This window comes from Primulina huaijiensis, chromosome 10, assembly GCF_012295235.1.
Source record: "Primulina huaijiensis isolate GDHJ02 chromosome 10, ASM1229523v2, whole genome shotgun sequence".
In the NCBI taxonomy this organism is placed as follows: Eukaryota; Viridiplantae; Streptophyta; class Magnoliopsida; order Lamiales; family Gesneriaceae; genus Primulina; species Primulina huaijiensis.
Window position 1 is genome coordinate 1,013,544 of NC_133315.1, and position 23,109 is coordinate 1,036,652.

At 35.6% G+C, this 23,109-nt stretch overlaps 4 protein-coding genes across 12 annotated transcripts; 1 reads left to right on the top strand and 3 right to left on the bottom strand.

Moving 5' to 3' along the window:
• LOC140986139 (uncharacterized) lies at positions 1–7,039 on the top strand. Of its 2 annotated transcripts, none has more exons than XM_073454162.1 (27): positions 1–532; positions 1,346–1,487; positions 1,612–1,683; positions 1,782–1,853; positions 1,959–2,030; positions 2,155–2,226; positions 2,411–2,482; positions 2,593–2,664; positions 2,757–2,828; positions 2,903–2,971; positions 3,091–3,162; positions 3,272–3,343; positions 3,429–3,500; positions 3,578–3,649; positions 3,729–3,800; positions 3,888–3,959; positions 4,046–4,117; positions 4,186–4,257; positions 4,345–4,416; positions 4,523–4,594; positions 4,690–4,761; positions 4,839–4,910; positions 4,998–5,071; positions 5,176–5,307; positions 5,381–5,716; positions 5,989–6,359; positions 6,508–7,039. In XM_073454162.1, the coding sequence occupies exons 1-27, from the start codon at positions 415–417 to the stop codon at positions 6,871–6,873; spliced, it is 2,976 nt and encodes a 991-aa protein (XP_073310263.1). In that variant the 5' UTR covers positions 1–414; the 3' UTR covers positions 6,874–7,039. The 2 variants fall into 2 exon arrangements, with proteins under 2 accessions (XP_073310263.1, XP_073310264.1); XM_073454163.1 differs by having other exon boundaries at positions 2–532; positions 1,349–1,487.
• Positions 7,040–7,638: 599 nt separating this feature from the next.
• LOC140986014 (splicing factor U2af large subunit A-like) lies at positions 7,639–13,285 on the bottom strand. Of its 8 annotated transcripts, XM_073453944.1 has the most exons (15): positions 13,113–13,238; positions 12,913–13,007; positions 12,553–12,666; positions 11,834–12,093; positions 11,372–11,485; positions 10,965–11,035; positions 10,293–10,363; positions 10,169–10,213; positions 10,038–10,097; positions 9,622–9,682; positions 9,422–9,534; positions 8,810–9,256; positions 8,413–8,551; positions 8,093–8,160; positions 7,639–8,008 (listed from the first exon to the last, which is right to left on the bottom strand). In XM_073453944.1, exons 2-15 carry the CDS (start codon positions 12,913–12,915, stop codon positions 7,871–7,873), a joined length of 1,704 nt encoding a protein of 567 aa, XP_073310045.1. In that variant the 5' UTR covers positions 12,916–13,007; positions 13,113–13,238; the 3' UTR covers positions 7,639–7,870. The 8 variants fall into 8 exon arrangements, 7 of the variants coding, with proteins under 7 accessions (XP_073310045.1, XP_073310046.1, XP_073310044.1 ...); XR_012176872.1 differs by lacking the exon at positions 12,913–13,007 and having other exon boundaries at positions 8,093–8,300; positions 13,113–13,259; XM_073453945.1 differs by lacking the exon at positions 12,913–13,007 and having other exon boundaries at positions 12,553–12,654; positions 13,113–13,285.
• A 1,611-nt stretch (positions 13,286–14,896) lies between these two features.
• On the bottom strand, positions 14,897–21,032 carry LOC140985775 (uncharacterized). Its single transcript, XM_073453695.1, has 17 exons — positions 20,676–21,032; positions 20,078–20,212; positions 19,310–19,469; positions 18,981–19,077; positions 18,544–18,594; positions 18,290–18,345; positions 18,114–18,195; positions 17,952–18,014; positions 17,334–17,381; positions 16,694–16,755; positions 16,366–16,444; positions 16,225–16,290; positions 16,065–16,127; positions 15,732–15,797; positions 15,603–15,647; positions 15,451–15,527; positions 14,897–15,236 (listed from the first exon to the last, which is right to left on the bottom strand). The coding sequence occupies exons 1-17, from the start codon at positions 20,848–20,850 to the stop codon at positions 15,218–15,220; spliced, it is 1,344 nt and encodes a 447-aa protein (XP_073309796.1). The 5' UTR covers positions 20,851–21,032; the 3' UTR covers positions 14,897–15,217.
• Positions 21,033–21,780: 748 nt separating this feature from the next.
• Positions 21,781–23,018, bottom strand: LOC140986826 (uncharacterized). The gene is made up of 2 exons (XM_073455191.1): positions 22,211–23,018; positions 21,781–22,072 (listed from the first exon to the last, which is right to left on the bottom strand). The coding sequence occupies exons 1-2, from the start codon at positions 22,997–22,999 to the stop codon at positions 21,968–21,970; spliced, it is 894 nt and encodes a 297-aa protein (XP_073311292.1). The 5' UTR covers positions 23,000–23,018; the 3' UTR covers positions 21,781–21,967.
• Between the last annotated feature and the right edge of the window lie 91 nt (positions 23,019–23,109).

The window sequence follows — 23,109 nt, forward strand, 5'->3', positions numbered from 1 at the left end:
CCCCTCTCTCTCTCTCTCATCTTAAAGCAAATGTCGCAAATGGCGTAGTCTTTGTGTACTGCACAGTGTTTCTGCAGTGTGTTGTTGCCAAATACATTAAACGCATCTATGAAACATTATTGTTTCTTCACAGAAACTCACTCGCTCTCTCCTCTCTTATTAATCTGCCTTACAGTTTACGCTAAACTCCTGCTTCCTCTGCTCCCATAACTTTCTTGCTGGTTTTTACGGACGCTTTCGTACGCATTTTCACGTATTTGATGCGGTTTTGTGGTGACAAACATTCATGCTGAAAGTTTGAGGGGAGATATGGATGAGATTTGGAGGTTGGGTGTTTGAAGTTGTGCTGCAAGAACACATTTTTTTTGTGTTTCTTTGTGTGTTTCGGCCTATTTTTTTGGGTGGGTTGGGAGCATGGATGAGGGAAAAGGGTTGTTTGTGGGGAGGAGGAGGAAACGGGAAGTTGGTCTGTTCTTGTATGTGGCGGTACTCTTGGTTCTCTTTCCCCTGGTTTCGTCTCTCAGCAATGAAGGTTCTTTTTCGTTATGATTATTACTCTGGAAATGTATATATTTTTCTGCACATTGTGTTTTTGGTTCTTTTGCTCATCGTTTTTGACCTTTCGGATTTGATGGGTTACATGGTTAATCTTTGTAAAGTTGGCCCTTAGCTTTCTGCTTGTGGAGAATGTAACTTTGAGCAGTGTTCTACATTTTTTGTGCTACAATTCTCTGTTCATCGTAAAATAATTTGAATCATGATTTTGAATTTTTTGGTAGCAAGTGAATATTCTTTCTTCTTAGACAATGAAGAGTGAAGTTTTTTCCCTTAGTTCCATGTCCTTTGTTAGGTTTTAGAACTGTTTGGAAAACTGTTCGATATTTATGCATTCAGAACATTTAAAGCTCTTTCCAGGCCCCAAATGCTCAATATTTACTCCTTCCGAATGTTCAATATTTTTTCTTCATTTCTTGACTGGAATTTATTTTTGTATTATTTTATGGAGGATGTGCAGTTGGTGTTGGAAAATCCTATTTCAAATTTGTTGCGGTGATTTTCTTTCTATACTTGGAAGATTTTTGACTGATTGCCTGTTATGCTTATGAGTATTTGATACACGCGAGTTTTATTAGAAACGGGATATAAATTTTGTCATATAGGAAAGTCATAATGCAAAATATTGTTTAATTTTATTTTTGGCGTTGGATTTGTAGGTGTAAGATGGATACCATTTGATTTGTCTTTGTTTTAAATGTGGATTCTGTTTTTGATCTATTTTTCAATAATGTCTGAATGGATATCTGGATGAAGTTTTTGTTCTATCCTAATTTGTGACTGATGTTAAAAGGCGAAGCATTGATGTCCATTAAAGCTTCTTTTAGCAATGTGGTCAATGTACTTTTGGATTGGGATTATGTTCAAAATGAAGACTTCTGTTCATGGCGCGGCGTATCTTGTGGCAATTTCAGCACTTCTGTTGTAGCATTGTATGTTTATTTTTTTAAATCTTTTTCTAAACTATAATATAATGAATATAAAGATCATTGGGTTATACGTGGTTTTCACTGAATTCTACTGATTCTAACTTGTATTATGGACGGTTATATGAAGAAATTTGTCTAATCTGAACTTGGGTGGAGAAGTTTCACCAGCTATTGGGGAACTGAAGAGTCTTCAATCCTTGTAAGATCTTTACGATAAAAATAGTGAAGTTATTCTTCTCTGGTAACTTTTCATGATATTTAACTCTCTAATGCACTTGTATACTCTCGATTTTGCAGAGATATTCAGGGGAATAAATTAACTGGTCAAATTCCAGATGAGATTGGCAACTGTGTTTCTTTGAGTCTGCTGTAAGTTATACACGGTTCTTGGTACTATTTTTGAGTTTGGATAGGTGTTTTGAAGCCACGATTGTCCTTTCCAATTTTACCGAGGTTTGAAGTATCATATTTCAGGGATTTGTCTGACAACTTGCTTGATGGAGATGTACCTTTTTCAATCTCTAAGCTTAAGCAGCTCGAAGTACTGTAAGTAACTGTAGTGTCGTATATTATTCAGTTGTAAATTGTGATTATGAAATTTTTTTTATGTATCACGTGAGAGATGATTTTTAATGGTGGTCATGGGTTGATAAGATGCATGTTCTGACAGGAATCTAAAGAACAACCAGTTGACTGGTCCAATTCCTTCAACGTTAACCCAAATTCCTAACTTGAAGACACTGTGAGTGGGTCTACTTGTTAAATTTCCACGTCAAGACTTGTCACTCCAATCAGCAGCAAAAATTACTTCTTCAAAAGAACTTAATTGGAAAGTTTGCATTTAAAAGTAGAAATCAGAACTTTTAAAGTGTTTTTATTTGTCGATTTTGTGACGAGATTAAACTTTGTTTTGTGGGTATTCCTAGAGACCTTGCTCGGAACCAGCTTACAGGTGAGATACCAAGATTAATCTACTGGAATGAAGTACTCCAATATCTGTAAGTACTGCGGGCTGCATTCTTTACTTGCCAGCCATTCTTCTTTCCCTTGCTTTTTTTTCCTAGAAGATCCCTATTAGTGTTCATTTATCATAAGTTTATTTGAACAGTGGCTTGCGAGGAAATTTACTTACTGGCACATTGTCCCCTGATATGTGCCAATTGACCGGCCTTTGGTATTTGTAAGTACATACGTTATTTTTTACTTTATTAACTTTAGTTAAGCAACCAGTCGTTGCCAGAACCAAGTTCAAATTTTTTTTGACTATTGCAGTGATGCAAGGGGCAATAACCTGACTGGAACTATACCAGATAATATTGGTAATTGCACTAGCTTCCAGATCCTGTAAGTTCTTGACAAGGCATTTTATAGTTTACTGGCACAATTTAGAATAATGATTTAAATGTTAATGGTGTCAGTGATATCTCATATAATCAAATCACTGGAGAGATTCCTTACAATATTGGGTTCCTGCAAGTAGCTACTCTGTAAGTTTAACGTGTTGTTTCTATGTTTGCCCATCGATGACAATGTGTTGCAAGATGTATCTATACAATGCATGGATGATAGGATCAATGATCCATGCGACTGGTTGATTTCTGGACAGGTCCTTGCAAGGAAATATGCTAACCGGGAGGATTCCTGAGGTGATAGGTCTGATGCAAGCACTTGCTGTCTTGTAAGCATTGACATTCCAATCAGAACCTGTTTTGCACCAACAAAACCGGTCTTTGATCAATTTTGCAGGCATTTTTAAATAATAAAATTTGTCATCAATTTTTTTTCAGGGATCTGAGTGAGAATGAATTAGTCGGTCCTATTCCCGCAATTCTTGGAAATCTTACTTACACCGGAAAGCTGTTAGTTCTGGGCAATCTGAGTTTATGAATTGTCAAGCATCTCTCTTTTTCCTCGTACTATATCACATTTACTTCTCTATTTCAGGTACCTTCATGGTAACAAACTTACTGGGCCTATTCCACCTGAGCTGGGAAATATGACGAAGCTTAGCTATTTGTGAGAAATTCTCATTGCAAAATATACGAATGTTGATATTCTCCTTATTTCCACTGCTGATTGATTTAATCTTGTAGGCAATTAAATGACAATCAACTGCTTGGAGGTATACCTGCTGAACTTGGGAATTTGGAACAACTCTTTGAACTGTGAGTTGCATTTTACTAACTGCCCTATTTTTCCTCTGTACTCTAGTGAACAAACTGATAGTGTATCATTTTCTGCTAGAAATCTGGCTAATAACAATCTAGAAGGGCCAATTCCTGAAAATCTCAGCTCATGCACGGCATTGAATCAACTGTAAGATTTTGGATCCATATTTAATTCAAACATACTCATTTCAGAAACATGAGTAAATCATGTATTTATCTTGTTGGTTTTACTCAGAAATGTGCATGGCAACCGATTAAATGGATCCATTCCATCTGGGCTAAAACACCTAGAGAGCCTTACATATCTGTATGTTTTTCATCTTATAGTTGTGTTTTTACCTGTGTATTTCATGTACAAATTCTGAAATTTTGTTCTTGATCTGCTCTCTGCAGGAATCTCTCCTCCAACCAATTTCATGGTTCTGTACCTGTTGAGCTTGGGCACATTATCAATCTTGATACGCTGTGAGTTGAAGATTAACCTTTAATGTTCTATGTCTTCGAGAATCTTTGTATGACGGTTTTTCTCTCAGGGACCTGGCGAACAATGATTTCTCAGGATCTCTTCCCGCCTCTGTTGGTGATTTGGAACACCTTCTTATTTTGTAAGACATGTATACAGGCTACAGCAGTGAAATAGATTATTCTTGTCATGGTATTTGTAAATCATATGCAAACTCTGCTAATTTTAGGAACTTAAGTCATAATCATCTTGATGGATCCATACCTATCGAATTTGGGAACCTAAGGAGCGTTCAGATTCTGTAAGCTTCTAGCTAAAAATGAAGGTTTACTGAAAATGTTAATTATTTAAGTACGAACCTCATCTTTTACTAGATGTGGTGTCCTTTACACGCAAATAATTTTCAGGGATTTGTCGTTCAACAAGTTGTCAAGCCGCATCCCCGAAGAGTTGGGGCAACTGCAAAATCTTGCTTTTCTGTATGTTTTTTCAACTTTATCCTTTTTCCCATGCAATAACTTGTAACTACTGCTTGAATGGTTCTATGCCTAAGGCAAGTTGCTCTGTGTTGCAGCATTCTAAATAACAATTATCTAACCGGAAGAATACCTGATAAACTAAGCAATTGCTTGAGTCTTGACAGATTGTGAGTTCTATTATTTCATTGTTTGAAGTCGTCATTTTTCCACGTCTCTTGGTGTAACAAAAGCTTCTTTTGTTTAGGAATGTTTCTTATAACAACTTTACCGGTTCAGTTCCGCTTGGAAGAAACTTCTCTCGTTTTCCACCTGATAGGTAAGATAAAATAAATCATCTATGCGTAATTCACTGTTTCTCATCGGCTTTGTTATCTTTGTGGTCATCTTGAACTTTTGTATCCAGCTTCATTGGGAACCCTTTACTGTGTGGTCACTGGTTGGGTTCAATATGCTATCCATATCCCCCAAAATCCAAAGGTACTAACATATGATTTGGTACTGCTGATGATATTGCAGAATTCTTGTATTTTGTTCTTACCCTTGATCTTAACACCTACTGTTACCTTTGATCTTTATACTAGCCATGTTTTCAAGAACAGCAGTTGTTTGCATCACGTTGGGCTTTATTACTATGTTATCATTGATCGTGGTTACCATATACAAGACCAACCAACCGAAGCCATTCATAAAGGGCTCTAATAAGAGTATGCAAGGTCATGTGGAACTATTTTTATCACTTCTCTTTTTCTTTCTTTCTTCTGTTTTTCACGTGTATTTCATCTACAGGTTCGTCAAAACTGGTTGTTCTTCACATGGATATGGCTACTCATACATACGAGGATATAATGAGACTCACTGAGAATTTGAGTGAGAAATACATAATAGGATATGGAGCTTCAAGCACGGTATATAAATGTGAATTAAAAAATTCCAGGCCTATAGCCATTAAGCGACTCTATAATCAGTATCCAAACTCTCGTGAGTTTGAGACTGAGCTTGAGACTATTGGCCGCATAAGGCACAGAAACCTTGTCAGCTTGCACGGTTACTCCTTATCTCCCCAGGGAGATCTGCTCTTTTATGATTACATGGAAAATGGTTCTCTTTGGGATCTCCTTCATGGTTAGTAATTTCTCTTCAAGTTTACTTGTAATAACGCATTTAAGTTCGCTTGGGTTTGCTTTGTCACTCATTTTCTTAGAATTAAAAGATTAATATGTTGCCACATCTTTTTCTGCAAGCGACACTACTTGACCTTTGATCAATATGATCAGAATCTTGAAAATCTCGTGTTATATCTTTTTATATCAAGGCACAACTAGCATCTGTTCTTCATGTTTTCAAATTAATTTTAAACAATCCAAGTTCTGATATTTGGCTGATGTACATGATAGGTGCATCGAAAAAGGTCAAACTTGACTGGGAAACTCGTCTGAAAGTTGCTGTTGGTGCTGCACAAGGTCTAGCTTACCTACACCATGATTGCAACCCCAGAATTATTCACAGGGATGTGAAATCTTCAAATATCCTACTTGATGAAAATTTCGAGGGCCATCTATCTGATTTCGGAATCGCAAAATGTTTACCCTCAGCGAAAACGCATGCGTCTACATATGTTCTTGGAACAATAGGGTATATCGACCCAGAGTATGCCAGGACTTCTAGGCTAACTGAAAAATCAGATGTTTATAGCTTCGGCATTGTGCTTTTAGAGCTATTGACTGGCAAGAAGGCTGTTGACAACGACTCAAACTTGCATCACCTGGTAACATAATCTGTTCCCTTTTTTAATACCATTTTGAGGTGTATAACTTGATCATGTTTAACCTGTATACACCGCTAAACTTGTAACTAACAGTCCTTTATTTAGGTTTATCTAAGATAACCTTGTCCTTCTGTGCTATACATTTCAGGTGCTGTCTAAAGCAGACAACAACACAATAATGGAAACCCTCGACCCTGAAGTATCAGTGACTTGCATGGATTTATCTCATGTAAGAAAAACATTTCAGCTGGCGTTGCTTTGCACGAAACGCCACCCATCCGAAAGACCAACTATGCACGAGGTTTCAGGAGTTCTTCTGTCATTCTTACCACCACCTCCGCCATCAAAACCTCGCTCGACTCCTCCGAAAAGCGTCGACTATGCACAGTTTGTGATCGGTCAAGGACGACCCCATCTAGAAATGCCTCGTCGGCAAGGCGAACCAGAGAACAATTCATCAGATGCCCAATGGTACGTAAGATTTGGAGAGGTGATATCCAAGAACAGTGTTTAAGGATTTGGTTTGCCTTCGTTTTTTGTTCCATTCAAGGAAAAAAATGAAAGTGCATAGCTATTGACACAGTTATCGGGCGTGCATGGAAAATTTAGTTTTCGGACAATTGTACGAGAGCACACAATTTCACCCGCTGTCATTAGATTTATGCAATTTGTTTCAATTCCTCAATGGTGTGAGGGGGATCATAAATGAGTAGACACGCTATTGGAAATATTAAGTGGTCTCTAAATAATTCTGATACGATTTATTAATCAATTTAATAATTTTTAAACTATTTTGAACACTTGATTTATTTTATAATGTTAGAATATGTATGTAATAAGATGTCATTTAGAAATTTAGGTTAATAAAAAAATTTCAATTAATCAAATATTATATTAATTATGACATTAAAATATAATATTTTGTGGACTCGGAAAAGATTTTAGTCTAATATATCATTTTTGAAAGGAAAAAGATTTTATGTATTATTATATCCAAGTTTACTTGATTTCTTTAGTTTTTGTCAAGAATTATATCTAAGTTGATTTGATTTTCGTAGTTTATTCAATTTTCTCACGGGTTAATTCAATACAATCATAATTTCAAACGTTGTGAAAGATCGGATCGAACATCGTTTTATGAAAGATATGATCCACAATTAATTTTGCCCAAAAAAATTAGAAAAATTAAATCTGGACGATTAGCATAGGTACGAACATTATGAATAATGACCGATCTCGGTGTTCTAAAGGCTAAAAAGAACAGACAAAAGCGAAACACAGTCATGTTGCTAAGATTTGAAATTAATAATCATATTCTAAAAAATTACCTTTACTGGGTAAAACCATTATCATAGTAGACATCAAGAAAACACTAAACCTGGTTGAAAATCGTGTCCTCGAGCTGATACAAAAGGTCTTTCCAACAAAAGAAAGGCGAAAAAAAAGGGAAGCAAAACATAAAATCAAATAGGAAAAGGTTGCATTGGACATTCAGAGCGAATGACTATGGACTAGCCATCATACACACCCTCGGAAAACTTGTTCTCTGGATAGAAAACAGCCACAACTTCTTTTCCCCCGAATTTTCTTCCGTGTAATCCTTGTCGAGCTTTCGTAGCACCTTCAACGTCCTCATACTCCAAGAACACCTGAACAAAAAAATTGATGTTTTTTTTAATCAACAAAAATTCAATGAGATAATGTATGCACAAAAAGAAATCTCAGAGGCCGACCTTTCCAACACCTGGAGCTGGTTCATTGTTGGGAGGTGGGCGAGGGATGATCACATTTACAAGAGTACCTGCATAATTTAAATCAAGGGCTGAGACACTTGTTTTTGAATAAAACGGGAAAGTATGTGGGTTTTTGTTTAAATATAAGGTTCTGGAATTTTCTGTGTGTTGGTAGCTTCTGTTATGCAGAATATAGGACCCGAGAACACTGTAAAACAGAGAATAGAACACAAAACGAAAAGATATTTAGTGTAGATGAAGATTGTGAACATTGAAAGCTCGTGAGTTATAGAGGTCTAATGGTTATGGAAGAAGATTACCAAATTTTCCACACTCGATTTTCATGTCCTCTAAGATATCTTCGTAGTCATCATCATCATTGAGCTCCTCTGGACTAACCACCTCTGTAAGGCACAGAACCTTTGTAGCCGCCACTACACTGGGTTGTAACATGAGTTTCTGCAAAATAATTTGGAGCCGTAATTTAAGCTGGGCAGTTATTATTCGAAATAAATAATCACAACAGGACAAACACTAACAATGAGGGAAGACGGTAAAATATGCCAAAACAAAACAAAGGTCTTCATACAACTAAATTTCAAGTTAGTAAAGTTTATTTCGGCACTGTAAAATGTCTTACTGAAAATGTACAATTTTTTTGGATGGCAATATTAATTAAAAAACATGAACAAGACAAACAAAATAAAATCACACTACCTGCAATGCTATTTGTTGTTGGGCGTGCAATAATACATTCTCTTGTTCAGGGTTAGGCTGAGCTGTACCCTGGTTAGCACGCCTAACAGTAAGTGTTTTATCGCCCATTTTTATCCCATTTAGTGCTGCACAGGCAATATCTGTAACTGATAAATCCTGGTAAACACAAAATGCATAGCCTTTGGAATTCCCTGTTTCTCTGTCTTTAACCAGATCAAAGCCCCGGAGATGTCCAAAAGACTCCAGCAGCTCCCTAACCTGCGCTTCTGTAAAATAATATGGTAAGCCACCAACAAATATACGGTCAGGACCCTCGAGACCCCCAGCAGATCCTGGTGTCAACCCAACAGCTGCAAGATTCAGATTGGGGCTAGGTTGACTAGAGCCTAAAGTGGCAGCCAACGAAGGGTTGTAATCACTCGGTCTTCTCACTTTAACTGGTGCACCCTGAACAAATAAGTAGATAAAGCGCGCACTATTTTGACGTAATTATGGTTACAGATGTAGTGCATCAAATATAACAATACCATTGAAAAGGAATTCAAAATAGAACTCAATAACTCGATTTAATATGCCCCCACTCAACTTAAAGGTACAAAAGACGTTCAATACCTCAAACATTATTCCATCTAAAGCCATAGCATTACTAGCCTCTTCAACAGATCTCATTTCCACAAAGGCAAACTTCTTCTCATGGTTGATGTAAACATTTACAACAGCATCCCCTGAAATGAAATAGAACAATTTTATTCACCACGACTCATTTCAGAATAAACAAATACAGGAAAAAATCATAATTTCAATAGATCAACCTGGACCAGCGGTGTTTCCTCCAATTGCTGACATAACATGACTAAAGTAGGTCGCCACAGACTGCCATCATCGCAAAAGTAAAAGTTAGTAAACTGGCAAATAAATTCAAAGTTCAGTAAAAGTAAGGGACAAAAAAGGCAGTATGACAAGACTATACATACATAATAGAAGCTAATCAGTCTACAGCTCAAATAACCATAGCAAGGGGTAATTAACTACCAGAGTCTATTCGCTAGCAATGAAATTGAATATAAAAAGAATAAGATTTATCTAAAAGATAGCCTTGTGTCCTCATTATTTGAAGTTCTAGAGAAATGGAGTCATTTTACAAACATCTATGAAGTGCCAAAGACAGATAACCGTATATCCAACTAATGACCCAATATGATAAATACATTGAGACATTGTACCCTACCTGTTCATTGGCAGAGGGAGGAAGTCCTCCAACATAAACTCGTCTAGCATGTCTGGTAGCCTGATAAGACAACATTTCATGATACTAAAATCCAGGATAACACATGAAAAAAATAAATATGACAACGCAACCTGCTGAGTCATTGCCTGAACGGGCATTAGGGGGAGTGCTCCAAACTGCAACACAGTCAAGATTAATCTTAGAAGCTGACTTATAGAACTTGCAACAATAAAAATGAAAGAGTTGGAAAAAAACCTGTCCCGGTGCCAAAGGTAACATATTGGGAAACATTCCAGGAATGGCCGGGGTGGTCCCAAGCATCTGACCTGTAGAAGCTAAACCAAGTTACATCTCAAGAATTAAAGCACACCCTCTTCTTACTCTTAAACAACAAGAATTATCGATTTCTATAATGTTTCTTCATGCAACAAAAAAAATCATTTCTTAGACCAACTATCATATTGGAAATAAATGAAACTATGAAGGAAAGATGACTTTCTATTAAAATTCTTTATAAAATCTACCAAGCATGCAAATCCTGGTTGAAGATGGACAAGACCTGTATTCGTTCTGCCTTGTACAAAAAAGCTACAGAGGTCGGCTCACGCTCATTGTCAGCACAGTGGGGCTAGTAGCCCAACATTGCCTTCTTAGTACATAACTTAGGACATACAAAACAAACAAACAAACACCAAACACAACAAGAAACCAAAACCCTCTCAGTTTCAATTACCAAGCAGATAATTAAAGGAAAACTGAATAGCCAATCTAGAGAAGAATGCTCCATATCGAGATATATACGAATTTAGGAACTGAGTACGCTTACCAAAATGAAACCATGTATTTGATATGAACTTTCCACACTATCAAGGGAAAGAATAATAGTTATCATAATGGACATTATGGTAAAACAATTGTTGCCCGTACCTGCATTAGCCGCAGCAGCATTCGGAAGCAATGCAACAGGAGGTGCCATGTCAAAACCACTGGTCCTTTTGCTGTAAAAATATATATTCATCAATGACAAGAATAAAAACAATAGATGATAATGGCAGAGATTTTGGTTCATGAATTAAGACCAATGAATAAACTTGATGGCAATGATGAAGATGAAGGTAGAAAGATGGATGCGTAGACTAACTTTGTAGAGCAGATGAAGTGAATGAGTTAAATTTAATTATAAAGCTCATTACATACCATAATATGGCGGGCTTAATAATTCTATACTACTAACAAAAAACCAAGGGGAAGTGGTTCAGCTTTGTTTCTGCTAGTCGACTTGAGTCAAGCTGTTTCTTAAAAAGAATCCCGCGAAGATTACAATCACAAACTACCTTTTAGAGCGTGAAGGAGATCGTGACCCTGATCTATGATCTGATCTAGGCTTGGAGCGAGACCGGGACCTATGCTTGGGTTTGTCATCCCTATCCTTGTCATAGTCTCTCCGCCTGCAAGTCCGTAACAATAACAGAATTAGAAAATACACTTCGTAGACAATGGCTTAGAAACAAAATCTTTAAAATTAATAGAAAGGACAGACACTGTAACATCTAAGCAGCAATGCAGTATAGAAGGTGAACGCAAGTTAACTAAAGCGCCTCACACAGATTACTTTCAGTAAATTCAAGTAACTCATCAACTAACAGAATAAGCCACACATTTTTCCTCAGCTAATATATCAGGTGACAGATAGAATGTAATACTGGATTCACAAACTCAAAACAGTATGCAAATAAAAGAAGACAGACAGAGGCTATTAGTACTATAAAACAACCAATAAGTCAGAGTTTCTCCACCTCTCATAGTCTCGACTTTTATAATAGTCGTCATCATCATTTCGATCTCTGGTTCTCTCCCTCTCCCTTCTCTCACTCCGATCCTTGTGACGGTCTCGATGATGATGATCTCGATCACGATATCTATCCTTGTCCCTGTCCCTGTCCCTGTCTCTCTCCCTGTCCCTGTCTCGGCCCTTATCACGACCTCTTCCTCGACCCTTATCCCTGCTTCTGGAGGACTCCCTCTCTCTATCTTTTTCATGGTCCAGAGAGGTATGCTGCGTAAACCACCGTCACAAAGAATGAATCATAAACAAGTCAAACCAACAAATCATTGAAAATAACCATAAATAGTATATATCTTTTTTTCCAGACATCACAACAAATTTCTATCAATTGTTGGTAAAGCAAGAAAAGAATATCATGATTGTGAAACATCCCATAACGAACTGATGGATTAATTATTGATATTTGAAAGGGAAAGGTAAGCTATTAACAAATGCTATAAGACTGACATTTGTTGCATAGTCACCGAACCAAGTGTTTTTATGGTTGCCTAAATTAGGTATTCATAGGTTTGAGTATAAATTTTTGAGATTCAAACCTTTTGGAAATCAAATCCTAATATATAACTAAGCCTCCAAACACAATTACCTGGTATAAAATACCTTTCTTGTAAGTCATAGTGCCCACGCAAAAACATGTTCCGAAAAAATGACATTGTTAAAGTCGCATACCATGGAATTTGGGCTCGATGATCCTCTGTGAGCTGGTTGCTGCAAGCTTGCAGCTTCTGGTGAGTCCATAGGAGGTGGAGAGTAGTAGTTCCCAGCAATTTCCTGAATCGACATCTAAATTCGTTAAGTAAATATCATTAAGCCATTGGCCCAGCCATGGAATTCAACCAATGATATTCAAAATAAAGTTCAATACATCCAAAATGGGATTGAATTATTTCTTCTAATCATTCCAAATCTTCTTTATTTGATTTAACACAACAAATGTCCTAATTACTTACAATACGTTTCGTACACAATCAACTCTTCCCGAAAAAGACCAGAAACTTCAATTAAATAACAAAATTGTAGGAAAAGTACCATATTACTCTAATTCATGTTGCGTACACAAGAGATTTCGTCAAAATTCGGGTCAACTGAATTCCACAACCACAACCATGCGGTTGACGAAAAAACTAAACAATTCATCAAAGATAGATCCACAAATCAATAGAGAAGCAAAGAGCGCACAGAGAGAAACACGCACGTGCATACAGAGGGAGAGAGAAGGGGGGGCGTACCATTAGAGAAGACGAATTTGGCACAAATTGAATCACGCTTTTTTTAGAAACCCTAGTTCTGTGTTTTATGAGATTCTGCGTTCTTCTACAAAATTTTCGATCTGCGGGCTTTAAATATCACATATTTCTTCTTCGTTTTCCACTTTTGCCCATCGATGTAATTTTTTATTTATCTAATATAATAAATATATTATCTTTCAAAATAATTCTTCATTATCTCTAACTTATATAGTATATTATATATTTTATCTAATAGATATTATCTTTCAAAATAATTCTTCATTATTTCTAATTTGATAATATGAAATCACAATCAATTCATATAAATTAGATAACTTTTATAAAAAAGATGTTTTAGATGAAATTTCATTATTATATTCCAAATACTAACAGTTTTATTTTTTAAAAATACTAACAATTTATTTTTAAAATAATTTCAATCAGTACTATTTTCCATTGTTTATTTTAATTATGAAAAAATTATCAGAATAGTTAACGCAATCGAATATATAGTAATGCTAAGGTAATTTTTTTTTTTTAACAAACATGTAAATTTAGTTGTTCATCGTACATGTATGATTTCTAATCCAGTCGTATCTAGTCAATTCGGAATCTCTCGTACGCTCATCTCTGAGTATCCTTGCTCTTCTGTCAGGTTTGTGACTGTTTGCACCGCCAACAAAAAATCTAAAGCTATCTGGTTAATCATCTTACGTTGTTGGATTGCTTTCTCAAGTCTCTTCTTGATTGCTCTTAATTATCCGTCTTTCACTGATGTCTGCCTTAGGATTTGTTTTCCGAAAGCCCCAACGGACATGTCCATTTCAGTGACGAACCACTCCTCCAATGCCAAACATATGATTCTTATAATTGACATGGATATCAACATCCAATCTTAATGTATGGTGCGACGGGGCTACCAAGTAGTTGCCTCGTTTATGTTTGGATCGCTATTAGTACTGACTTTTGATGTTTCATTTGCTAGATGGAAATCCAGAGCCACTCGGTTGCCCATGTTACATCTTGGTGCCTTATGTCGTTACTAGCCTCGAGTGCCCGTTCCATTCGGGATATCCAAATTGCATATGTGATAATTGCTAACTCCTCAAATGATTTCCTATCAACTTGCATTTTCAACCATCCGATGAAATTTGTAGTACTAGCATCTCCTACTTGCTTAATAGTTACTCAGAAACCAAATTTTTTCCGAATGGCTTTGAAGTTCGGACATCAAAATAAAGCATGAATAGTACTCTCGTGAAACTCTAAATGTGATCAAATTTGCGATGTTGGTACATTATGTTGCATCAGATCAACAGTTGTTGGTATCAAATCATTTGAAAGACGCCACCAAAAAATGCAGACTTTTGGTGGTAAATTAAGAGACCACATAAAATTACACCGGTCGTTTAAAAAAAAAAAATAAATATAATAAATGATTTGTTAATAAAATGAGCTGAGGGCTTTTTGGGAAATCTTTGCAAATCGATTTTTTTTTTACATACAAGGTAAGAGATTAGAGTGGGTTTTTCTATTCAAGAATAGTTATGATAATTTTTTAGATATAAATATATTTTAAATGTGCTTTTAGATTAGTTTTCCTCGTATCAACATTAAAATATACCAAACAAATATTGAGGTATTGGTTCAATTCTAATTTCTTTAGTTTCATCAAGAAATTACAATTTATTCATGTAAACTCCCAACTCAATGCCAAAGCAACTATTAACACATAGTCCAACACTTCATTGAAACAAAACAGGATAAGTATTTGATTCATATAAATTCTTATATATATTAAAAGCAGATGAAAAAGAAGTAAAGAAAACATGATTCTATGATTCAATCCCTTCCCAAATCCCAATTGTTCCATACTCGAGTTGATTCTAACTATCCTACATATATTTTTTTATGGAGTATAAATATCTTTGATCCCAATAATCAACGTAAATTTAATGTGACATTCTTTCATTCCAGCGACGACCCCAAGACACTTCATCAAAAAGGGGTGTATATACATAAAAAAAATGTGTCCTTCTAAGAACTTCAATGTGATTTTGAAGTGAGCAACATAAGTTAGCTGCTTCTGGTGGGAGTATGATCTCTCAATGTATCCCCAAGCTTCTGAAATGAGTCGACGATTAAGTAAGAACACAATAAATCGACATACTATCCTTCAAAGTTGAGGAAAGCTGATCATCGGCATTTATACAATTCATGAAATATCGCAATGTTGTGTTTGTGTAAATTAAAAAATATACTTCAAGGAATTAACTATAGCATGATCTATGATTCAAAAAACTTGCATTTTTGGGTAAGTTACGTAAGTTGAATTTACCTAGTCAAGTTCGACCAACGACCGGTTTCATGAACTTTCATAGAATCTCCACATGGAGCAGGCTTTCCATGGCATCTCTACAGTTTTATTTTTGAGAGTCAGATTTAGCTAAAAATGAATCCCGAACTCTGACATGAAAGAGTGTTTTTTACCCAGAATTCAGGTTGGAAAGAATTAGGAGCATTTTCTTTCGATGCCTGCATTAAATTTGAACTTTGACAATTTATTATGAGTCTTTTGTCAAAACAAGAATTATCCTAGCAAAGCCTTTCTAAACTTGCCTTGATGGATACACGCCTTTGCAGTTGGGATGCATTATTGCTATTGATATCTGGTCCTAGAGAGAGCTGAAAATACAGAGAGAATACAAAAGTTACATTGATTCAGAAATCAATTTCAATCACAACTTTGGCCTCATAATCCACAAAATCTAGCACGCATAACTGGTGGGAGAGCCTATTAATTGAGGGAAATATTGTATGCAACCTTTTACATATTTCAGTTTCAAAATATGATTCATTTTTCTAAACATTATCTCATGCATAGAATCACGTTTTTAAAGTTTTTAAATACCGCCCTACATATAACTTGTTTTTTTGACCTATTAAATTTACCTTATTAAATTGTTCTGTAGGTGGAATCTCCACGAGCTTGTCATTGCTTGAAAACTTGGGTTCCTGAAACAATTGGTCCTCAATATAAAGAACAACGGTATATTTACTCCATGAGTAGAAGAATTTATTGAGTATTAGTGTACAGTGTGCTGAAATTCACCATTAGAGTCGTGGCTTCCTGATTTACATCGTGAATTGGATCAACATCTGCTGCCATTGGGAACACCTGCAGAGTGAATATTTTTTCGAGTTAATGTCCTTATATAAGCTCAGATGTTACTGTCCAAATATGAAACCAGACCTTCTCTCTGAGAAAAGCGCCTTTAGACTTAATTGATGCTTCATGTTTCTCAGGCTTCGAGGAACCTCTAGAAATTGGCCTGAACAAAGGTACAAAGTTAGAGCAAACTATACTTTTTTAAAGTTGGCAAAAAAGGCAAACTCGAATCTACATAAAAGACCATGCTAAGGCATCATTTGCATAAAACATGATTATGACTGGGATAAAACAACATCGAAGACATAGCGATACCAATACAAATATCCTATGCAACATGACGTGAAGTGATAGAATGAGAAGACCCTTATTTCGTTTAACGTTTACCAAAAAACAATTGCAACATTCTGACCTCTTTAAGTCTGTGGCACTACTTGATGCATGTGGATTGGTTTTATTTGCCGGCGATGATACCTGTCATGGTAATACATCTTTAGTTTCATGCTGAACCGATAAAAACATATGAATTATACAGATTGAGTACGTGCAAGTAATTCATGTCTTTGTCCTTGAAAGCTGTTGTTTTGTCATTGAAAGATACTTTAACTTTTAGTGGTTGTCACTAATTTCTGTTTATCTTCTTCGTGATGATGGCATAAATGCAATACTCGACCAGGCAACCAGCAGTTATACTATGCTCAAGTGGCTCTTGTTTACTCAAGGTTACATGACCCACAGTTTCTAGTCACTCCTCGAAGTCAATTCTCAAATGTGAGTAAAAGCCTCTTTAATGGCAAATTAACAACGATAAAAAAGAGTAAACTGCCTTTCCAGTCATTAATTTTTAGCCTAATTTTAGAAAAAGCTATGTAGATTTAAGTTGATACAAGTCAGATAACAGACCTACCCCACTTGCACCACTATTTCCAGTCTTACATTTTACAGATGAGATGAGATATAAACATTTGCACGGGATCATTTTGATATACTGTGGGAAAAACAGCTTCCAAATAATAGTACCAATATCATGCAAAATAATACAAACGACCTACCTTAGCAGAATGTTGACTGGCCCTCTGCATGGTCCTTAAGTTAAACACCTGATGGGCATTGATAAAAATGAAGTTGTAATCCATGACCATGAAAAATATCACAAAAGAGAGAAATTTGTATATGTTTTCTAGATATATGAAATTTTGTTTTCTAAAGAAATAACTTAGTTATGCGAGAGGAAGAAAATTAATTGAAGACCTCAACAGGCTCTTAATGTGTGCACTGCATTGTACTAGATTTCAAGGATAGAGACTGATACAAATGGGTGGGAAGTAAGAAAATCAAGTATTTTTTCTTCAACATTTCCACTCATATCCGTTTCATCCACCCTAAAATTCTTGGCACTTGCAGATAGCATTGATGAAATATGTCAAGATTTATAGAGGGACCTTTATGCTGTAATGCATCACCAAATATCCACTTATTCATAATTAAGACTGTAAGGGAAGGGATTTTTTTTTATCTTTCTTGATTATTTGAGTTTTTCAGCATGCTATATTTACAAAAGAATTTGACAATAGATAGAGAAGAGAATTTCTACATTTAGAAAATTCCATATGATTAATTTGCCTCGGTATCATGAAGAGCAGGACTCTGAATGAGTTTGAGATATTTACTTGAAACTGTGGCACTTGTGGCTGGCTCTTTATTGGTTTAGGCAAGGAAGAAGTTCGCAGAATCTATAAAGAAGAAAAAATAACAATGGTTGTAAATTAAATGCATTTCACAACGTGTTTGAACTTCTATTGATATAAGAAGTTCAGTTTTCCAATACCAACTTTTTTGTTCGATGGATGCACTTTAGAGGTACAGTCTCCCTTCGTTCTTTCATTTTCACTTGGTGCAGAAATATTCTTAGACCTAACGTTCAAGAATGGGCAATATTTAGTTCATAAGAAAATAAGTGCCATATCTGGAATTTCAACAACTGTCTATGAATAAAAATTGAAGATACCTTCGGCGTTGGGCTCTAAGCTGTGTCTCCAGTTCAGGTTCTCTTGGAACCGTAACCTTTAAACATAAATAATTAAAAAAGATAAGTGAGTAATAGTCGAATCAAATTTTTTTGTGCTGCACATAAAGTAAACAAAACTCAAAGTGTTATGTCTTTAAGATAAAAAAGAATGCCTATACACCTAGTCTTACCAAAGTTAAGTGCATCATACAATACAAGTGGATATGCTCACACTCTCTCTCAACAAACTGTACCTTCTTTGATGACTTGTGTAATAACACGATTTGATGCTTCAAAAGGGCAACCTGGTTAACATAAGATTGTGTCAAATTTGAAGCAACTTGGTTAATGATTAACATGAGATTTAAGTCGAGAATTCTTGTAAAGATGTTTTTAAGTAACAAACAAGAAAATCATTTTCTCAGTTTCGGATGTTAATTATAAGAAGCTCTACAAGTTGGTAAATCATAGTTAAGATCATCAAACCACCAAACAATAATAAAAAAAAATGGTGCTAAAGCAAAAATCTCCTTTTTCGGAGAACTTGTTAAAGCAAACATGATGAATGGCAGTGAATATCATCAGTCTATTACTGTTCTTTGCATGGGGCGATAAAATTATGAGTGAAAATTTAATAGTCGTAGCATTTAAAGGATATTGAACACAATGAAAGATTGGAACACCAATGTACCTTTCTTAAGTAGCCAATCTCAAGTTTTTGTCGTTTGGTAGCAAGATTATCAAATCCACTATGCCTTCCATCAACCTTAATCGTTGAATTCTTCAACCTAGTATAGAAAGAAAAAGAAGATGCATAAAAGTAAGATAGCAACTTAAAAAGAAAGAAAGAAAGGGTGTTTTATATTCGATGAATTAACAAGAATTAACTCAACTGATTCGATCCAAAAATGCTAATCTAGGATATCCAAGTCTATCATCACTTAGTTCTAAAGATGAAGAAGCAGAAGAAAGTCCAATAATAAATTAAATAAGCAAATATTTACAACTTGGAAGACTTACCTTGTACATGAGCAGCTGGAATTCATGTCTCGCATTTTGTTTTGTTTTGCCAGATGACTAGCCGTAGGTTTCATCAAAGTTGAACCCCTTGTTTGAAATAATTTGCCAGCGGACCATTTTTTAGCTTTTGAGGTATCTTGTAGTACTTGACTACCTTTTCCTACAGAGAAACAAAAGCTCCATTTTTCAAAAAGAGAGAACAATGCATAAAGAATCCAAAAAATGGAGCAATAAAGTAGCCACTTTTGCTTTAGATTAACTGCAACTGAGTCCTTATTTACTCAACCAAAATGAAAAAATGACCCAGAAAAAAATGTTTAACATATTCAAAAATAAAAAAATGCCCTTGTGGACCTTTTAACGTTAAGAAGATGCACAGAAAGGAGAATATTACGGAAAGTAATAAACCTTAAGTTTGGCAAAGAACTAGTAAGCACTAAACAAATGAACTCGTAAAGATATAGCAAAATATTAATGACAAACCAGAAGACAAATTTTAAAACCATCTTCTAAAGCTTGCCTTGGAGACAACACCATATATAAAGTTGATCTTAGACCTTTAAGCATAGTTCGCATCGAAAACCAGGAATCAAATGTATGAAGCAGTATTATATTGAGTAGCCTATGCCGCATTATCTGTATATTTGAGATAGCCATTTTACTTAGAGAGCTAGATTCACTCATTTCTGAACATTAACAACAAAAATTTCAAATTACAGATATTCTTCAATACTTTCACATGGAAAACCAGTAAAAATCCTTTAATACCTTTGGTGTTCTTTTCTGAGGCGGGAAATCCTTGTATACTGTCAATATCTAAACTGCTGCTACCTTTTGCACTTGCATTATCATACACAGCTTCGACAGAGAGTAATTTTTCCAAATTCAACTTCACGATAAAAGCTGAATAAACAAGAAAAAAAACAACTCGAATCAGCAAAGCGTTGGGAAAATGGGGAACAGATAGTTTCAAATGTTGCCGAGTTCCATATTATATAATATTAATATACATAGCTCCCTCAAAATTCTTCCTCTGTCTTTTCTTTGAAATGTTTCATCCTCTTTGTGTCCTTAAACTTAAGAAATAAAAAGATGTCATTATATTACATTCATGAACACAACTGCATCCATGACGATAAAAAAACAAAAATGATCAAATCAATACGCATTCAATTCATTTTCAACTTGCCATGTTAAAATTAAAACACGAATGATGGAAATGAGAAACCAAATGTTCTAAGGCCTACTTTCAAACAAGAACATGCATGCAGCTCTCGTTAAAACAATCTCATATGAACAAATCGTAGCACCGAAAAAACACTTCCCAATCCCGATACAAAAAAGGAAGGAAAAAAAAGGTTCTCACGAGAGTTGGGATAGTCGCCGGAAACTTCAAACCAGCGTTCGGCCTCCTCAATTTCAGAATCAAACTCCGCCCTCGTGAAATCGAAGAACCGAGACGCATCAAACTCGTACTCGTCATCGAACCCCGAAGATTCAGAGTAAAAATCATCTATATAATCCTCCGTTTCGTAATCCATTTCAATTTCACAGCAATCTGCGAAACAACGCCTTATCTCATACACTTGAAACCATCCGATTCCCGATTCTCGGCGCCGTTGGAGGATTCGATTCTGAGGAGGACGAAGAGGCACGAATCTGAGGTAATATTTGGTGTTTTGTGATGAAAATTGCGAGTTTTTCGTGTTCGTTGAAAAGCAGAGGAGGAGAAAGAATGGTAATTTGGCACTCTGTCGTTTATATATACAGTAGGAATTTGAATTTGTGGGGTCTTATGTTACCTTCATATTTACGTAAATGCCCTTATTCATTATAATATTCCCATTATTATTTATTTTAAATATATCTGTCTTATCTATATCTATTCTATTTTATTAAAGTTGAGAACATAATAGTAATCATTTAGGAAGTACACCAATTTTTTCTTCCAATTTTACCCTTATATAATACTAATATTATACTTTTTTTTTTTTTTTTTTTTAAATTTCAACACCCACTTTTATTTTTTTTTATTTCAACAATTCAAATATCAATTTAATCCCTCTATAATTTGTCAAATTTCACTTTATTTCATCGATAATGATAAAAAAAGACTGTACACACATGCATCGCATGTGCAAAATAACTAGTTATATTATTAAGTTTGAGACACTTAGAGTAATTAATTTTTAGTATCATAGTCTATTTTAATAATAATAATATATTAATAAAGTGCTAAAATTTTTATAAAATTATTATTGCTTAATCAATAGAGTATTTATTCTTTAAGAATTAAGTTGCATGTTCCATTCATACTCGGGTCTTTTTTTCCTTTCTTTTTTATATTTATTTTTTTAATTTATTTATCAAAATTACAGTGTAGTCTCTCACTATTTTTTTATAATTACATTTTGATCCTCATTTAAATATAAATCAAATGAATTATAAAAATCATTGTACAAACATGCAACGACTAATACTTTTTAAAGTCGGACAATTTATCCTTCATAATCATAAATTTCTATTTTCTCTCGTCGAATCTCGATTATGTCGTGGTATTGTCTAATTTCTCGTTCATCCGAAATAAGTTGGAGGAAATTATAAGTTCATCCGAAATACGGTTAATTTGCATGCATGCATGTCATTTGTTTATCTAAATCAGCTTTTTAATTGCAAGTGCTTTTTCCACTTCTTTTGCAATACACCAATGCCATTGCCAACTCCAAAGATCCCACATCCAAAAGCGTTCCTCTTCATAAAGTCCTGCCATCCAAAAATGGGGAAAAAAGAATTAAGGCTAAATGTTAGATTTCAAACTCATGAAAAAAAAGTCATGCGTATGTTGTTTTTATGGAGTTTTTAATTATTTCTACTTGGAAAAAGGAAGGAACGTATGGTTACCATTGATGTCTGTTTACGCATGTTTATTACTTTCCTTTGGTAGCTTCTTCTTCGGCTCATCACCATCATCTCTCCGAGGGTCAGCAGTGGTCTTCTAACCTGGCTGGCGCCGTTTCTTTCACATGTGAGTTCTGTGCACCGTCCATCCGCAGCGGGAAGTGTATCGTTTTCGGGTATTTTTGCTTCGTTGGCTGAATTTGAACCTGGGACAAGTAGAGGAAACAGCAACTCCAAGAAAGAATCCCCGACCAAGCTTGTGGATCCTGTTTCATAGCTGCTAGCAGTACTCTCTGTATCAGAAACAGGTGAACCCGAGCTTTGCAGCTGTCGGTTGTCGACGACTTTTCGTGGAAGCGGTGTTTTATCAACAAGAACAGCGTGGGTGATTTCCAAGGTTGGTATCAGGCAATTTGCCAGAAGGGAAGGAGCTGAGTCTAAGGACTCGTCCGTTTCGAAACTACACGTTTCGAGCTCCGAGTCAGACAAGACATCCATTTGATCAGAATCATGTTGTTCATCAACCCCTCTGTATTCCCCACCATCATGATCCAAGTTGTAGCTTCCAGGGGGTGGTGGCAAAAGCAGCTGGAGTGGTGTCCCAGGCTTCTCTTCCCAACAAAAGGGGACCGATACGACGAGCTTAACGGGCACTTCCACGGGCTTAATTGGTCGAGGAGTTGATTTCCAATCTCTTTTCGGTGTCCCCGGTCTCTCTTCCCACAGATATGGAACAGAAATGGACTGTCTATCTCTTTTCCTCTCAGTCTTGAAGGTTTGTCTCTCTGCCATTCTGAATTTGAATATAATAAGTTGANATATGTGTGTGTGTGTGTGTGTATGCGCGCGCGTTAGACGAGTGGATTAGTAGCTTTCCAACTAAATCATTTTGACATGTTTAA

Coding starts and splice junctions, on each gene's coding strand:
- LOC140986139 (XM_073454162.1), top strand. CDS start 415: ATGGATGAGGGAAAAGGGTTGTTTGTGGGGAGGAGGAGGAAACGGGAA. Junction 1,684..1,781: donor CTGAAGAGTCTTCAATCCTT/GTAAGATCTTTA, acceptor TCGATTTTGCAG/AGATATTCAGGGGAATAAAT. Junction 2,829..2,902: donor TGCACTAGCTTCCAGATCCT/GTAAGTTCTTGA, acceptor TAATGGTGTCAG/TGATATCTCATATAATCAAA.
- LOC140986014 (XM_073453943.1), bottom strand. Junction 10,214..10,292: donor TACCTTTGGCACCGGGACAG/GTTTTTTTCCAA, acceptor ACTGTGTTGCAG/TTTGGAGCACTCCCCCTAAT. Junction 9,683..10,037: donor CTCCCTCTGCCAATGAACAG/GTAGGGTACAAT, acceptor CGATGATGGCAG/TCTGTGGCGACCTACTTTAG.
- LOC140985775 (XM_073453695.1), bottom strand. CDS start 20,850: ATGGATTACGAAACGGAGGATTATATAGATGATTTTTACTCTGAATCT. Junction 18,196..18,289: donor CTTAGAGCCCAACGCCGAAG/GTATCTTCAATT, acceptor CTTGAACGTTAG/GTCTAAGAATATTTCTGCAC. Junction 18,015..18,113: donor TGCATCCATCGAACAAAAAA/GTTGGTATTGGA, acceptor TCTTCTTTATAG/ATTCTGCGAACTTCTTCCTT.
- LOC140986826 (XM_073455191.1), bottom strand. CDS start 22,999: ATGGCAGAGAGACAAACCTTCAAGACTGAGAGGAAAAGAGATAGACAG. Junction 22,073..22,210: donor TGCGTAAACAGACATCAATG/GTAACCATACGT, acceptor TTTGGATGGCAG/GACTTTATGAAGAGGAACGC.